Source organism: Syngnathus scovelli, chromosome 2, assembly GCF_024217435.2.
Source record: "Syngnathus scovelli strain Florida chromosome 2, RoL_Ssco_1.2, whole genome shotgun sequence".
Classification (NCBI taxonomy): Eukaryota; Metazoa; Chordata; class Actinopteri; order Syngnathiformes; family Syngnathidae; genus Syngnathus; species Syngnathus scovelli.
The window spans coordinates 10,985,542-11,003,953 of NC_090848.1; the positions used below are offsets into that span (position 1 = coordinate 10,985,542).

Here is an 18,412-nt window from a genome sequence, read left to right on the forward strand (position 1 = left end):
TAAAACTGCTTGTTCAGTTCATAAAGGTTTTATGATGCCTGTTTTGGGAAGCAAAGACGGGAGGGATGCTTGAATGACAGGTCTGGGACCGCTGTTGAGTGATGGAGTATCGTTTTCAGCTTAATGAACCCATACACAAAGTGCTGCTCCAGCTCCCAACCTCCAGCAAACAACTCAATTAAAAAGGTTTCTCTTTGCGTGGGGACATTAAATAGGTATTCATCATAAAATATTTTTAATAACAACTTGCATAATTGGCATGTCCCTTTGGTTCCAAGTATTTTGTTCATGCACATTTCTGATTGGTCCAAAGTGCATAGAGCACCAACATTATTGCAGATTTCAGTTTGCCAAACTGCTAAGAGTTCAAGTAAAACACAAATCATTTGAAATTCATCAGTGATGAAAAAGAAACTCTTGAGGGCATTCTCTGTGTCCTCAGTCATCATGAAAATGTATACATATATATATATATATATATATATATATATATATATATATATATATATATATATATATATATATATATATATATGTGTATAGACGTGTTTAGACTGATTGAGGAATTGACTTACCTGATCTGAAGTGATGGTTTCACAGGCGGTAACCGCCACTATGAGATGAATGCCACATCGACGTCTCTTTCTTGGCCTTCTTTTATGGCCGCTATCCATTTACAATGTCTTGATTTTTGTTTTGGTAGTCTGTAGAGTGCTCGTCACTTCTTCTTGCAGTCGCACCCCTGTTGTCTACCATTTTCAAAATGTGGCTTTTGCATTTACTCAAAAGAGAGACATGTTTTCTATTCTGCCAAAGCCACTTTGTTTACATACATCTGGTGTATTGCAACGTCCATCATCGTCCTGAGTGCTATTATTTTTATTTCACTAATCACCATGCTGTGTGTGTGTGTGTTGTGTCTCTCGGTTTGTTATTCTTGAGCCACGAGGTATTTTCACTAAAGCATGTCACAGGCATTTTGTTGAGACCTACCAGCTGTTTTAATTTGTGGTAAAAATTTGAATCTTTGAAAGTACAAACCCAATAAAATTCATATGAGCCTATGAGTTTTCCCTTCTCTCTCCCAATAGAAAATACTGATATTTTATTAAAAACATTGCAGAAAAAATTTATACATGTGTCCAGCCAGAAATAGTATTTCTATCATCACTTAAGGCAAAATAGCAAACTAATACTTTATAAGAAAGTATCAATTTTGAAATGTCTTCACAAGTTTTTTTTCTTAAATAGATTTAGCAGTCGTCCCGTCTTCCCAGTGGTAGCATAACAGATGCAAAACAAAACTAACATTGAGTTCTTCTCTTTTCATTTTATAATAATAAATAGAATACTATTTACATTCATTCACTTGCTTTGTAACCCAAAATATATCACAAGCCTCACACAATACTTTACATATTGCTAGCATATGAGTAAAACTTGAACTATGTAACATATATTCCAACATTTTTCCATGACAACTAATAAAGATACTGCTTTAAAAACAAACAAACAAACAAACAAACAAACAAACAAACAAACAAACAAACAAACAAACAAACAAACAAACAAACAAACAAACAAACGGAATCATATATTTCTGGCCACAATGGAGAAGCAGACAGAAATAAATAATATAAATACAATTCAAAATCAACCCTGAAATTTAAAAAAAAAAAACACCTAACAGCAGATTAGTCCTCATTCTTAATCAGGAATTGAGATAAAAGTTCCTTGCAGACATCCTGCATTGGCAGATAAGAATTCCACACAAAAAAATTTACTTATATGCTCAACTTTCAAAGGCTGATTTTTTTTTTTTTTTTTTTTAGTCGGCTGTGCAGAAAAAACAATAATGAAGGAGGAAAGATAACCTGTGCTTATATATACAATATTTACAGCTCAACAGAAAGCTCATAACAAAACAGCCAAACTAAAAATACCAATAGGACATTTCTTAAAAGTATTTACCTCTCTTTTTATTAATTGTCACATAGTTTTCTTTTGACGTCAATACTTTTCTGTTGCCCAGTAAGGAGTCTGAAACATTTATAATCAATACAAGGAGATTACAGAGGGTCTCTTTGTATGTCCATAGTGGCAATGCATTAGTTTGCTTTTTTTTTTTTTTAATCAGATAAGTAGCAACTCAGTCATTTGCTGTCTTTGTTCTTCTCTTGATAAAACTCCATGAATCGTTATTACTACAGTGACATTCACAATTCATATTTTCTTTGTTAAAAAGACATCAATTTCTCCTATATATGCTTTGTCAAGAAGGCAGCGTAGCAAAATAACTTTTATCTGAAATGTTGGAGTCTGTGCTTCACGTAGTCCATCGCTTCCATTTGCCTTTGTCAAATCAGTTTGCGTGGGAATCCACCACTATGGTTCGATCCCAACAGAGCTATACCCGTGTGGTGGAGTGGCCATGTGGCAGGTTGGTACTGTTCTGATTGCCCCCAAAAGTAGCGGTATTGAAGTTGTGCAGAGGCTGCATGCCAGCCAGTGAGTTAGGGATCATGGTGATGGTGCTCGGTGTCATCAGCGGTATGTCGTCGGGCGAACGGCGCAACGTGAGGGTGTAGTCGGGTGGGCAGGCCAGGCGCAGCGTGTCGTGGACCTGCATGGCCTCGCGCTGGTGCTCGTGCTCCAATTGCTGCTGCTTCATCTGCAGTGTCATCAACTCCTCACTCTGCAGGTGGGCCACGTCGTTGGCGGCGGCGGGCGCATTGACCGGCGTGGAGTTATGCTGCGGGGTGGGGATGTGGCGGGTTGAATCGGCACGCCGCTTGTCTTTTTTGTAGTAAAGCGCCGCGAAGGCGAGGATGTTCAAGAACAGGAGGGAGGCGCCTACAGCGATGGTGACGCTCAGCTCGGTGGAGTAGTCCCGCTTGGTCTCGATCAACACGGTCGACTCGTCAATGAGGTCGTCGCTTTTGCGCTGGTCCGTGGTGTGCTTGGTGTTGCCGGATGGCACCCCCGGGTGGCGAGTGGTAGAGGGCCAATTGTTTTTTCCCGGGAAGCGTTTGGTGTAAGGGTACGGTGTGGTGTCTTGCGGAGGTATTTTAGTGGTGGTTGACACGTACTGGAAGAATTCATTAATGTTGTGAAGATGAGGCACCAGCTCCAGCCAGAAGGCAACCTTGGTGGCACGGTAGTGGTCACGGACCCGAGGTTTGAGACCAATGTGAAGGTAGAGCTGGTCTTTGGGGTTATACTTTGTCCAGGCTACCTCCTCAAACCTGTTGGGCTTTGTGTGAATGAACTTTGTATCCTGTGGGACTGGTTGATTAGGGTCCCTGAAAAAGGAACAGGCAAGACGTAATGATGAATAATGGTACTTGGCTCCTGGGCTATGATTTACATTTACCACTGTGGTAATAAAAATTGAAAGTGGTAAGAACGGTAGTGTAGTCAAAAATCATCAGAACGTAAAGGAGTCAAATTTATCTATGTAAAGCCTCAAAGGGCTTCTCAAATAGATTCTTATAAAACTGTGTCCACTCTATGTTCCAAATTTTTTGAGTAATATAATGAAGTCAGTGAGATTTTGAATCTTGTAGTCATCAACAATTACAAATGTCTGTAAAAATCTGCATTTTTATCACAGTTGAAAAACTTTGGTATTATTTCATAAAATAAAAGGCTGCTCCAACCTCAAAACATCTTTGTCAAAGGAGTTACACATTAACATTAGATGAAGTATCTCATGCTATGAAACTACAGTACTTTGGCTTTCCTGTATCTCATTGCAGGATGCAAGAAACTTCCTTTTAAGCCTGCTCCACAGATCCTCGATGAGGGATGATCTTAGTAGCCAATTTTCTCACTTACTGGTGCAACTAAAGCTTTTTTATATATGTTTGCAGCACAGGAGAGTACGTTTTTCGGGAAGGCTATTATTCTCCCGTGGAGGGCAAAGTTCTTTTAAAACAACACCAGAAAGCCGTGGTGGTCATCCAACAACGATCGAGAACTTCCTCCAACTCCATCCATCATCGAAATCAGTATGGCTATATATCTTTGTCTGTTTCTGAGCCCATTGCAGACATGTCTGCTTGTGATAGTGGTTAAGAGTGGCTAGAGTATTCAGCATGACTGAAGAACACACATTTATCAGATCAAACATGTTTTCTCTCTGAGGCATAAACAAATGACTGAAGATTGAAATGTCCCGTAATCCCTTCCTTTCCTTTCTGCTCTTTTCATCAACAGAAACCTTCTCCCCATCATACATAAAAGTTAATTAAGATAACCAAATCGACCAATGATCAAATCCATTTGAGATTGATATGAGTAATCTAAACAGGGAAGAAAAATACCATGCAAATCCATTAAAAAAATAGTTTGGGGTTCACTCCAATGACTAGACTGCAGCATTTGCACAGAATGAGTTGTAAAGATCAACATGCATTGTCTGAATTATGGAATGCCTTTAGTCATAGTGTTTCAAGATGGAACAAAGGGCTCTCGATCGGATGAATATATTTACGCTCTGAAATTTGGGTAAAGGGGGCCTAGCGCAGCATTAGCATTTTCCAGCAAGAGTTCACTTTTTATGCTTGAGTTGCTGCAGAATGATATTCATCGTGGAAGTGAAGTGGAACAGCACCGAGCTGAACATGCAGTTGGAGCACTTCAGTTGTGGCTCATGCGTAGATCAACTTCACAGAATGGGCCACTAATATTTGAGCGGAAATAGTCTTAGTTTCCAAGCCAGCAGCGACAAGCCAGTGCATCATTCAAATGATCCGATTTATTGTAGGATCAAACTACCTATTGGTGCTTGAGATCAGAGTGGAGTGTTCCATAATACAGTGCCTGCTCTTCAAATGGTGAGTACATTAGGGAGCGTGCACGCATGGCTCCTAGCATGTGGCGGGATTCGACACAACGCCTGTCATCGCAGCCTTAACATATGCTCCGACAATATGCCGCTCCTCGGCAGATGAATTAACAAACATTAACACTACGCTAAGGGCCTTCTCTTCACGGTGCACTTAACTGTGAGCTTTTCTTACATATGGTGCCATTAAGCTTTCAATCCAGTCTGTTGTAATAACAGTGACATGGTTGCCATCAACTAACGGTTTCATTGGATGGTGTGTGATATGTTGTACGAATGTTGCCAGGGATCAGAATTCGACGTCAGTGTCAACTTATAAATATTATATCATAAAATATTTACCCAGTTTTGGCAAAGTTAGTCCAGTAGGTCATGACGACCGCACTCAGCATCACGTCGTTTTTGGAGAAATTGCAGTTAAAGAGATCCGTCGGGCCAATCATCGGGATCCCGAAGACATACGGTACTTCATCCCCGTGGGCTGAGTCGGCCCAGCTGGGTTTCATGTCGCTCTGACAGTGATGGTAGAAAGCATAAAAGTAAGTGGGGGAGCCATACTGGGCATGGAGATCAGCTGTAGCCACTGCTGGCGCCACCCACTGGTGGTCTGTGAACAGCGCCACCAGGGTCTTGCGCCGGTTCTCTGGATTCTCTTTGTCCGCCCAGTCGGTGTACATAAACTTGATTGTCTCGCGTAGGGTGTCCTTGCCCTCAGGGTAGCCATACAGATGGTCCACAAAGTCAGACACAGCAAAGTCAAAATCATTGGCGGAAACACCATCCTCACTGTCCACGATGCCGTCGACAAACTTGAATCCCTCGCCTTGATTGACACCCAGCATAATGTCGTAGTTGAGGAACTCGCCTTGCTCCATGAGAATTTGGGGATCGTCGGGTATCACGTCACCGTCAATCACGGGGCCGAAGGCAATGTGGTACTTTGCCGGCGTCACGTATTGCTCAATCAGCTCCTTGTAGTTCTTGTTCTGCAGGCACTCCACCAGGTCTAATGTGTCCAACGCGTTACAGCCCACCTTCTCGGCAAGGACTCGTGTGTACTTAGCGGGCTGGTAGTTGACTGCCCAGCTCGAAAGTGCCGTGCCACTCTGTATGATTGCCTTCTGGAACATATCTGGGAAAAGAATCAGTGCAATTCACGCAGGTCACTCCATGAGACATGCACATCGGAGTACATTAATATGTCTTGTTTAAAACACCACAGTGGCCTTTTCTACAGTGGCACTTCAATTATTTTGTTGTGCGCTGAATAAGATTTTACACTGGCTGTTCACCTAATGGGATGATGAATTGCCCAAGCTCACAGAGCAGTTTTCCTGTTTTGCTTATATCTAAACCATACACCAAAATATTTTATTTAAAAAAGTATCAATTCTCTCGACTCAACAAATATCAACATAACATTGCTCATGAAGTGGGATGATAGTATAAGTGGCGGGTAAACGCTTACTCATTGCATTCAATGAATGGTGCAGAATGGCAGACACTTGGTATCATTTGTTCTGTCTGATTAAAAAAATGCATTTGTACTATTGTAATGAATTAAGCGTTTCAAATGGAACTGAAAATGCATAGTCGTCGATGACATTGTGTCTCACCAGGCATGAAATTGAATCTCTGGCAGAAATTTACTCTTAAAAACGAAAGCTGTTTTCTGATAATGATCTTAAAACAAACATGGACTGTGAACACCAAATGTGATCCAAATAGTACTGACTGAGCACAAATAAAATCTCAGCAATAGATAATACTGTGTAACTCCCGGGTGCAATGGAATATTAAAATGACTAAATAGTCACCATAACACCACAAGAATTCAGCCAATTTCTTAAATCTAACATGTTGGCTCAACTCTCACTGTTGCAGATTTAGTATTTGTATTTTTGCAGCACTATTTATACGCAGGCAGACAAGTTAAAATGCTGACTTAACGAGGCCTACTTCAAAAGGACGTTTTGGCCTCACATTAGACATCTCCAAGCCCCCTCCCGTTCCCATCCCGCCTCCTAGGCCTGTTAAGCAACATCCAAGCTTTTGCTGCTGCCACTGTTAATTAAGATGTCGGCCATCGGCCATATTTAGGTCCCTCTAGAGAATGAGGACTTATCAAAAGCAGTCATTTAGAATCTGTCAAACACACACTGGGAAGAATCGAAAGGAAGGACGCGTTTGAGGGCGCTTTTAAGGAACATGGTCCATATATGGCCTGTGAATACTTTTTATGAGGTCAAACAAGACACCGTTTTAAATTACAAAATTGTGCCGTGGTAGCTGCTGAACAACGGTATCGTCATGTACTTTTCAGCACAATTCAGGGATTAGCATCCTGTAATTCTACTTATTACTTCAATCTTTGTCGTCTGGACTAATTTAAAAGAATGATAAAGGACTGGGTAAAATATGGTAGTTGATGAATCCCTGGGTTTAACCTAAATCCCGTGCTGCTAAACTGGCACAAAAAAGCAATTTGATAACAACCTTTGAAATATGATGATGTCGCAATAATCATCATTTTGTTTCATTTCCTTCGACTAGAGAAAATGAGAAGACCTCTTCATGGCTATTTGCAGCTTTAATGCAGTGTGATGACTTCATTCGAACTTCTAAAGGAGACTCCAGAGTTAAAATAAGACCAGACACGACCAAATGATGAAACATGTTCACATGTTGGCAAATCTTTTCAAAGCGTATGCAAGCGGAAAGACGTACCTTCTGAGTAATGGGAGAGGGTGAGCAGGCTGACGCACGAGGCCCCGGCACCGGAGCCGAAAATGGTCACTCGTTTTGGGTCTCCTTTGAAGGCCTGGATGTTTTCCTTGATCCACCTGAGAGCCTGAATTTGATCAAGCAGGCCATAGTTGCCCTTGGCCGCCTGGTCTCCAGTGCTCAGAAAGCCTGGAATAATGAATAAAAACAGGAGATAAGCAGACGCCCGTTTTACAACTGGCACTTTCGCATGAATTTGTGAAGCGGATATTTCTACTTTATGGCTGAATGACAGGCCATAGTAAATCACATGGTTAGGAATTCCATCTAAATTCCAATTTGTTACGGAAAATAGTCATGGCAAAAGCGTTATTGCAGTTTATTTGTTTGCTGAGGTGTTTAGGGGTGTAATTCACCCAGCAACTTTGGATATGACTGGGAGGCTTAATCAATGACCTGAAAACAAAGATTTAAGGACAAATTCAATGAAGGGAATACTTGAATGTGTAACTTTTGTAAAGTAGCTCACTACAAATGTGTCCAGAGGACAAAATGATGACAACGTGAGGTTGTCTAGCTTGCTGGCATGCTCAGCCACAATCTTTCACAACTGATAGACAAACTTGCCCAAAGCGATTAAAAAGGCTGCCGTGGGTTGAATATTGGCCCGAAGGCTTGGCTGGCAATGCCTGGCAACAAAAGTCTTTCCCTGTGAGCCTACCAAAACTACAGTGTCAATTAAAACTGAAAGGGCTACCAGGTTGGAAAGAAAGATGAGAATAGGCAGGAGAGACGTAGCCTGTGGCTGAATGACTGTGAGCAGCTTCAAGTTTGTCAAAGCAAGGTTCAGGGATGATAGCAAATGGGCGGGTGAGAATAACATAGCCTCTGGCAGCCTTCTCTAGCCTGCGGTGCGACCACCAATCCTAACCGCGCTCACTCTTGTATTCCAACTCCACTCGCTTGAACCACTTGCTTTTTGGACCTTCTCAGCTTCCTCTCTCACCTTTTTGCAAAAGTGTTAAGACTTATGCCCACAAGGTACTTCTGGAAATGTGTAAGGATGCGAAAATCCAAAATAGACCGTGGCAACTGACGCAACGCAGCAGTCCAGTTAGGAGTTCTTCAAGTTCACTCTTCAGCTTTTTGCAAGCATCATCCCAAAACCTTACTTTTGGCTTGGTGGTCCAAATTATTTCTCAGTGTACATGTAGTTAAAACATCTTAATATCTATACTCTTACTGCATGGTAAACGGTAAGATCATACTCATTATGATAATAATAACAATAATTATAATTGGGATATTCTCCATGAAAACTCATTTGGAGACAGTGTGCCAAAACAACAGGGGAGTGCTGCAAGAGCAAAATAGAAGGACAAATTCTCTTCCTTATTATCACGCTTAAAAAGTTTCGGTATCATATCAATACGCAAAACCAAATTAAAAAATGACGCTACATAAGTGTAACACCATGCAACATTTTTTCGTCTGCATGTTTAGGCTAAGATTGTATGAATAACATTAAAAGGAATAATATATGGTACAATTGTAAAATTGATGTTGCAGATTGGGTCACAGTTGTACAGTAAATAAGGAAAAGGCAGTACAGTAAATCTCTTACCAGTGCACCATTTTTTAATGATGATGTTATTAATTAAGTTAGTGCATAGCAGTTCCTGGGATGGAGGCTCCAGCCCACTCTAATGAGGACAAATGACATAGAAATGAACGGCTGGAGGAATATTTAATTAGTTTTCCTTACTATCTAAATGCCGAAAACAGATTTTAGATATCCTGTAAAAAAAATGTTGTTTTTACAGTAAATTACCAGCAGCTGTAGTTGCTACTGTTAAATTACGGTAACACGTTTTAAATATTTATGGTACAGAATTGTATTGATGCTGCTGATTTTACAGTTAAACAGTGGGGTTCCTTGTCCTTCTAGCAATAAAGCGGGTCTGAAAAATAAAGAAAATTAGGAGCTTTATAATAATCTTCAAATTCTCAAGCAAATGGATAACCAACAGGCTTTAACAGACTAGTCTACAATGCTCCACATCACCATTTAGAGCTTGTACTTGTTTGTGGTGCAAAAACGGTGAAAAAAAGTCCATGTTGTTGATGAATCAAGTTCAAACTGTAACATTAGTGTCTACTACAAAAAATGCTGTTGTCAATGCCAGTCAACAAAAGCTGTGGATGATCCGGCTGCAAAACAACTTTAACTGGACAGAAAACAGGAATGGAATTAAAGAATATGACTTTTTTTCCATTAACCAAACCCATTTCAAGCCAGTCCCTTTTTGCATTGTATATTGAGAATTTCAGAGAATATTCTCTTCTGCGTACAGAAAAATAACATTGATACACAACTCTGGGAAATGAGATTCTCAGCAAGAGACTTGGCTCAACTCACAATGCACCATTCCAGCTCATTCTGAAGCTGGGGTTATTCATTCTCCTGAACTACCACCGTTTCCCTCTGACACTAATGAGATGTAAATAACATTGGAGATAAGAGAGCTTGGCTTATGATGTGGCACCAAAGACAGAAAATCATTGTTAGCGTTTTTTTTTTTTTACAACACAAAAAAAGGTAGTGCCATTTGCACTTACGCTCCACATGATAATAACAAAATCATCATCAATTATCCGGCAAAACTTGAATAAAACGTTCTATCTCCTCACAGGAGAAAATGTGACACAGAGCAGTGTGCGTGCGTCACTCCTTTCTTGAATGTTCTGAACAAAATATGACCCAGGGACTGTTATTTCCATTTATTAAAGCAAAAAAAAAAAAAAAATTCTGATGATAGCATATTCATCTCGGCGTCATTTGAATATAACAGGGAGAGAAAAGTGAATTGCTCATCATCCATGCAGAGGCCTTCCTCCATCACACTATTCGAGTGAGAGACAGCACACTCTGACAACATGACGGTTATACTAGTTAATTGTGCTCTGTGTCCAGAAGATAATTCCCCCCATAGCTGAACGTTGAAATGTTAATTAACAAAGGGAAAGACAGGGAAGGCAAGTGTGAGATATGATGAGCAAAGCCAGCTCAGCTCCAACAGTCAGCGAGCGTTGACGCCAGACCAGCAACGCTGTAATTTGGAAGTGTTGCTACCCGCAAGAGACCTCGGGACACGCCTGTTTTTATATAACATAATCTCCTGCGTGTCATGTTCCTGTTTCTCTGCCTGCCCGTCTGCTGCTTTGTTTTTTTTTCCTTTCCAGTCTCCCGGCTGAGCGTTGGTGGGCGGAGCCTGCTGTGCTCACCTGCTGATCATCGGACGAGTATTTCAAGGCAGTAGGAGCCAAAGGGAAGATGCCATATTTTTAGTTTTGCTTTTCATCATCGTGCCTAAATTTGTCTTTGCTCAATACTAAAAATTGTTTGCCAGTAACACTTAGCGTTTGCTCAGCTGTTCTTGCATGCAGAGTTGGCCCTACTCAGCCTTTTATATACATTTAGAAATTAAATGGAAATACATTGCTTTTTAAACACCTCGCTCAATTTAAAATAGAAAATTGAATTTTAAATATTTTAATTATTACAATTTTGACATGAGACGGATCATTATATGTGCTACTTTCATACATCGCTGCCGTTCATTCTGCTCCGTTTCATTGCCTAATGTATTCAGTATGCACATACTGTAGATATTTTTGGATCTCCCCAGGATAGCTGCTAGGCACCAGCTTGGGGCTACCCAACGGGACTGTGGGGAGATTTTTTAAAATGAGACTCGCGGGAATCGCAATAATTCCAAAGTTACAACAGATAAGAAGTAGCTCTGTGAAAAAAAAAAACATGTTAATTCTGCACACTTAATGTTTGCAACAATGCAGGTGTACATGTAGATATTGCTGGGTTTAATAGTGTGGGTGTTCTTTTCGAATAGATTATACACTATGCTTTTGTGTGTCTCTCATTTAATGTGAGCATCTTTGATGTTTCACTTGTGTTCCAGTAACAAGGAAAAGTTGTCTGTTTACTTTTGACAGCGCTGGATGTTCTGCACCAGATCAGAAGAAACAAGAACAAGTTCATCTGCTGATCTAGGGCAAGCCTGTTTTTCACACATACACACATCTACACTTGTATGCTTGAACTCTGCATGTGCAATAAAACTAGGACTAGAATAAAACCAGGTCAGGATCTTGAAATTCAATGTTTTTGTAACTTAAACAGACCTCTGTGTCTCACAGTCTAAAAACACCGAAGAGTGACACAACACATTGACAGAAAATATGTATTGATGTTTTGACACAGCCACCGCAGGCATTTTGGATTGAATAAATCCAAAATTAGTGTTCTTACTTTGCTGAAGGTGTCACAATACTTTATTGTCAGGATGTTGGCAGAGGAACACCAATGTAGCAAAACAAAGGTGTATCTTTTGTTCATGTGTTTGTCAAAACAAGCAGGAACTACAACGCGCGCACACAAACACAAAGTTTGTTCACTCAAAAATGATTTTTAATTTACTTTATCGAATTTACTTTTATAGCTGAAAAAGGAAAGTAAAATTTTCAATGCAAACTTATTTTTGTATTGGAGCCAGACGTCTGACCTTTCAAACACAACGAAATGCATGAAAACCACTTAAAGATTTGCTGAATTAGGATTTTTTTTTGGGTGCTCATGAATAAGTTTCAATAGAAATAAATGACTTCACTGGTTTCTTTTATATCAAACAAATGGTTTTAGGTTATTCACCTGACATGTTTCGGCGGTTTCTTCCGCCTTCATCAGAGTGTCACAGATGTGAGAAACGCACAAACCTAACAGCACAGGACATCACCCAACTACTCCACTTCATCGCCACCTCCACATACTTTCAATACAGAAACACAATTTACAGGCAAAAAGAGGGATTCCCCATGGGAGACCCTCTTTCTGCCATCATGTGCAATTTTTTTATGGAAGATCTGGAACAAAAGGCACTCTCAACAGCTCCGGACACATACAAACCCACGTTATGGAGACGCTACGTCGATGACATTCTAGAAAAAACAAAAACAGGACATACACAACACCTCACAGACCATCTCAACACCATAGACACCACCGGTAACATTAAATTCACCCATGAAGAAGAAACAGACCAAGCCATAGCCTTTCTAGACATCAACATACACCATACAGACAACGGAGACATAAAAATAAAAGTACACAGAAAACCCACACACACCGACCAATACCTCCTCTGGACATCAGAACATCCCACTATACATAAACTGTCAGTTGTCAGAACACTATACGAACGCACAACAATAATCACGGATCCGGAGGACGTAGCACAGGAAGAACAATACATACAACAGGCACTTAAAAAATGTCAGTATCCACAATGGGCAATAACCAAAGGTGCAGAACAGGTAAAAAACAAAGGATACAAAACACAGGGGAAAAGAAAGAAACAAACACGGAAACAAGAACCCAGCGGAATGGTGATTTTGCCGTATGTGAGAGGAATTACGGAACGCATCAAAAGAGCCATGAATAAACACAACATAACCACACCTATCAAACCACATACAACACTCCGTCAAATACTGGTCCACCCAAAAGACAAAGTCAACCCGGATAACAAATGCAATTCCATATACGAAATTCCATGCAAATCATGCAATAAATCATACATTGGAGAGACAGGGAGAAACTTCATCACAAGAAAAATAGAACACAAGAAGGAGTGTGAGAAGGAGACGGCAACAAGACAAACAAGAGCAATAAAACTACAAGCAGAACAGGAGCACTACAAGTCAGCCATAACCGATCACTGCAAAAGAGAAAACCACATCATGGACTGGGAGAAGGCCAGAGTCATCCGCACTGAAGAAAATAAACATCAGCGTTGGATCAGGGAGGCTATCGAGATCCGCAAGCGGGGCCCGAGAACCATCAACAGGGATGAGGGAGCCTATATGCTCTCTCAAACCTGGAACAGCATTCTGGAGAGGTGAATGGACAGCAGAGGGCGTGGCTCACCTGTCAAATCTGACAGGTGAGCCGCGCCTTCATCCATCAGCTGATAAAGACGCGTCACCATCACATCTGTGACACTCTGATGAAGGCGGAAGAAACCGCCGAAACATGTCAGGTGAATAACCTAAAACCATTTGTTTGATATAAAAGAAACCAGTGAAGTGATTAAATAAGGAAAAACAAAATGAACTTAGTACAATTAGAAATAAATGAGCCAAGTTAGGGTTCAAGCAAGTTCTGGCATATACAAATATTGAAAAATATTGAATGAAAAGTCTAAATCGGTTTGTTTTTCATTAGTGCAGCCGGAAATCACAAAATGGCTTATTATCCATTTCCCATTTTCTTTTTTTTGGGGGGGGCTACAACAAATATTAAGCAAACAAATGATTATTTTATTGTCAATTAGACATGAATTGAATGCTACAAAAATTGGAAATATCCTAATCTACCGGCAGAAGGGCATGGCAACTCAATACTATGAATGAAAGTGAAATCTGTCACATCAGCTGAAGTAGACATGTGTTGAGTAAGGAGGTGGGGGGTGGGCTGACTACTTAAAGTAAAAATATACGCTATTTGAAATTGAAGAAATTTATGTTTGGTAGATTGCATGGTTGTAACTTAATTCCTGTCAGTCATAGTCATACTGTCAAAAGGCTGCTACGATTTGAATGGTGCCACATTTGTAGTAGGATGATGAGCAGAATTGAGTATGATGATATGCTCGAGAGAAAAAAAAAATGACAGCGCTGACTTGTCTGGTATTTTGGTGGAATGAAACAAGACACACTGGCAATTAAGTAATTTCTTCATTGAACAAATGGGAGCCTCAGTATCGTGTGTGTGTGTGTGTGCTTACACAGCCACAACAGTCTGGCATCTCTCCCTCACGCTGCTCACCAGCCTGACCACACACTGCTGTGGGCTGGCATCCCATTCTTCTAGCAGCATTCTCGCATGTCAGCCAACGTGGTTGCGTTGGACACTTTGCCACACACAGCAGGCCCAAGCTGATCTGACAAATGTTCAGTCGGGTTGAGGTCAGGACTGCAAGCAGTCATTCTATCCTTTGCCTACTCCCAAATTTGGGAAACAGTCTCGGATGGGTGGCGGTGAAGCGTTGTCATCTTGGAGGATAAAGTTCATCTATTCAGCGTACTTCTGCAAGCTTTGACATTGGTATGGGGTCATAAATAATTAACCAACAAAATGTTTCATTCGGAATAGGCTCCAGCACCCCTGCGGCACTGGTGAAATAGTCAGCAATGGAGGATGAAAGTTTTTCTTAATCAGACCAACATATAGTTTTTCCTTTGAGCCAATATCAAGAACTTTATAAGAAGTGGCAATTTTGGGCATGTTCAATATGTGCGGCTGTATATGGTGGGATTCCCTGGGTGCAGTCATTGTAACCAAATAATAATAACTCTTGCAAGACGATACGGAATAAGTTGACACATTTTATCATTAACATAGAGAGGAGAAGTCAAAAGAGTTTGAAAAGAAAAGAATTGGAGGAGAAATGAGAACACAATCCCAGCGTTCTTAATGACTATATTATGCTGTTATTTTATGGGAGTGCCGGGGGGCGAGTTTCAACTTAAAATTGTTACTAACCTCTCATATAGCATTTATTACCACAGTAACTTGTAATGTCTCATTTATTAGCCTTTTGGCAAGATGCTTGAATAATTCTCTCAGTCGATACTTTTTAAACTTATGGATAGAACAGGGTTCCTACATTATCTACATTAAGGCAAGTACACGTCAAGGCTCATGACTTTTTGATTAAATTTAAAATTGAATAGAAGATCCACTTGATATTGTTCTCAATGCGCCATGTTGTCCAAAGTTGTTGCAGTACATGAATATGCATCTGCACTTACACCTCCCACCAACGCTGCGTGGTTTGTTCTGCTTTTGTGATTGCGGGATGTTACCATGAGATCCATTCGGTCAATTATTATTATTTTTATTATTATTATTATTATTTTAAAAGAACAACAATTTTGAGATTAAGACGATTACAATTTTAAAGGCTTTCATATCTTGTAAAATGTTTTGAGAGATTCATTTAAGACATTCATTTTATGATTGTAAAAAAACTTGCTTTTTCTATTCAATCATTTTAAAAACTCTATCAATGTCAGTAATATGCAAAAAAAATTACATACGAGTTATCACATCAATGTACCTTTTTTGTAATGAAATCGAAGGTCGAGTAGTCTCTCATTAGATTACATGGGTTGCGCATCACTATACATGGCAGACCTGTTTCTGAGCTTGATGTCACAAATCATTAGTGAGATGAATAGAACTGACGCACACTCATTTAACATGCCAGACACACACACACTCAGTGCGTCTTCATCTCCACTGAACCCCCGAGGCTGTCTCAGTGCGCCCTTAGGCTTTGATCGAACCCAGGTTAAAAACCACTGGTACAAATAAAGCAACTCGCCCCAAAAATTGGTCCTTGTAACAAAAAGTGATGGTAAAGGAACTGCTTGGATTGGACAAACAAGAGTTAAGTAGTTTGAATTACAACATGCCATTTAACCAAGGGTATCTCTACATTTTATGGATGATGGTCTAAGCCCCTATGAGATGTGAGTGAATGCAGCCTGCAAGCACTCAATTAAACAAGCAGAAAAAGACTCACACAAATAGAGGAAATCTATGTATAGCATTAACAACAACAAATCATACACATCGCTACACTGTATCGAAAACGATGCAAAGAAGGTCACTGCATTGTCACAAAGTGAGCCAAGCTCATCATTTTCAATAAATAAATATAACAATATGGAGAAAGTTTCCCTTTGAAAAGGTCATAATGCAAAATTAAATTGAATTAATGTCTACAATAACCAACGACTTATTTGGTGGAAGTGTTATAAAATGTCGTCTGATTTAAGGCTGGCAAATTCTGTTGTGACTCAGTGTGTAGGGACTAATCCTTTGTTTAATTGTTTGCTCCAAAATACTTTTGAAGTCACAGGGATTACATTTTGGTGTAGATGTACCATAAATCACTCAATGATATTTAAATTAAATAAGAAATGTCAAGTGGAAATATCTAGGACAGGATCATTTGGCTTGTCTTTCTTTATCTCTTGTCTGTCTCCACTTTCTAGTCATGACACCCCTAATTATATTTTCAACTAATATCACGTCTTAGATGATGCACCTTGCCAGAAATGTTTTATTTTCCAAAACCATCTTGAGCTGTATATGCTTTCTAGGCAGTCTCCATCAAAAATATTCAGTGAAATCTTTTAGTCTCACATTTCCAGACGTCGCTTTCCTTGTTACTCTCTCAATTCATGCCCTGATTCCTATTGTTCAATATGAATGGATGAGTGACATTGTTAGTCCATAATTGCTGCTTTAATTATCCTCTGATGACGTTGTAGTAAATGAGCTCAGCTGTTCTATGGTGTGAATTTATGCTCTGAATCCACTCACTAACCAATTTCGGGTTAATGTAAACACCCTGGAGCTTTATAGACTAATTGACAAGCTAGTTAGTAGTAGTATGGGACTTTGTGCTGTTAGGCAGGAGCTAAGTCATTTTTACTACCTGCAGTAATGAAGGCAAACTTTCTTGAAAAACGTTCTTTAGCTGAGCCTCCTGGTTCTTTTTATTTTTCCTGCCTCTAATCGCCCTGTGTGCTGAGGCAAGCAATGTGTTAGTCCCCCTAAAATAGGCCTGAGGATGTCATTGCCTAATGTTTGACCCTATATCAACGTAACCTTGTTTGACATGACCTTTCGAGTCCATAGGGCTCTTTTTCGAGACATACAAACAAGCTGAAATGAAGCTTGGTTGAAAACAACACAGGTTGGAATCTTCAAGGAACACAACCTTCACTGCAATTTGCTGAGAGGAATTCAAAATCAATGTTGTTTTTGTTTGATAAATACGTCATCCTGGGCAGTAATGGTTGTGTAGTCGCGAAAGAAGCGCTGTTGTCAAGAGCATTAATGAATTTATCGGTCTGCTAGGAAATAAATACTGAAGGCCATATATTCATGAAAAAAAATCAATTTCTATTTGGGTGGATGCAAATATTTCCGAGGTGGCCTTTTATAAAGGTTGTTCTTATGTTTACATTAATTTATTGACGGAAATTAATAAATACTTCAAATTGATCCATAGGTATATGTATGTGTGCATATTTTCAAATGTGGCAAATTTCAATAAATAGAGGAAGGTCATCCATAAAAAAGGGAGCGTTCATGTGCCGGGGACATATTTCTCTGCAGTGAGCCGCACTCAACTGTGGCAAAGTGTGATTGGTTACACATCCATTCAGCCGGGACGCTACCCTAGTGATCCACCAGCGTATGGTAATTAAATTCTGCAGAGCTAATTAGAATCTATTTGACATCCATGGGGAGACATTTGCACAGCTTGCAGAGCTGCACAAACAACTCACAGGCACAAGCAGCCATGTGCATTGCAGCCATTTTAAATAGGGAAAGATGCTGTTACAGCGCACAAGGTATATTGTTAGTTAGCTTTAAGTAAATAAAAGTTTGGCATCATTTCGTGCGGGCTAGGATGATTTATTTTCCCAGAAATTATCGCGATAAAACAATAAAGGGGGTGATTGCTTAGTGAAGGTCCGAGACGACGCTGCTATACTACAGGTATGGGACAATCGTGGTTCGGTACGAAACTCTTGTTGATGTAATATGTAGCGACTCTTAATTCACGTTTCCTCAACGACACTGTTTTTTGTGTAATCATGATACTGTTCTGCAGACACATTTTCAAATAGGTTCCTAATAGAACCAGCAAGAAGTAGAGCAGTTTTGAGACTCTGGTC

At 40.0% G+C, this 18,412-nt stretch overlaps 1 protein-coding gene across 3 annotated transcripts in view; it reads right to left on the reverse strand.

The window, feature by feature from the left end:
* Positions 1 to 1,050: 1,050 nt before the first annotated feature.
* The window catches only part of nlgn4xa (neuroligin 4 X-linked a), a 49,026-nt gene continuing 31,664 nt past the window's right edge, over positions 1,051 to 18,412 (reverse strand). For all 3 annotated transcript variants that reach the window (XM_049752718.2, XM_049752717.2, XM_049752720.2), the window contains 3 exons: positions 7,577 to 7,762; positions 5,192 to 5,981; positions 1,051 to 3,302 (listed from right to left, as the gene is read on the reverse strand). In XM_049752718.2, coding sequence (XP_049608675.1) covers positions 2,408 to 3,302; positions 5,192 to 5,981; positions 7,577 to 7,762 — 1,871 coding nt within the window. In that variant the 3' untranslated portion in view covers positions 1,051 to 2,407. The remainder of the gene's footprint in view (positions 3,303 to 5,191; positions 5,982 to 7,576; positions 7,763 to 18,412) is intronic.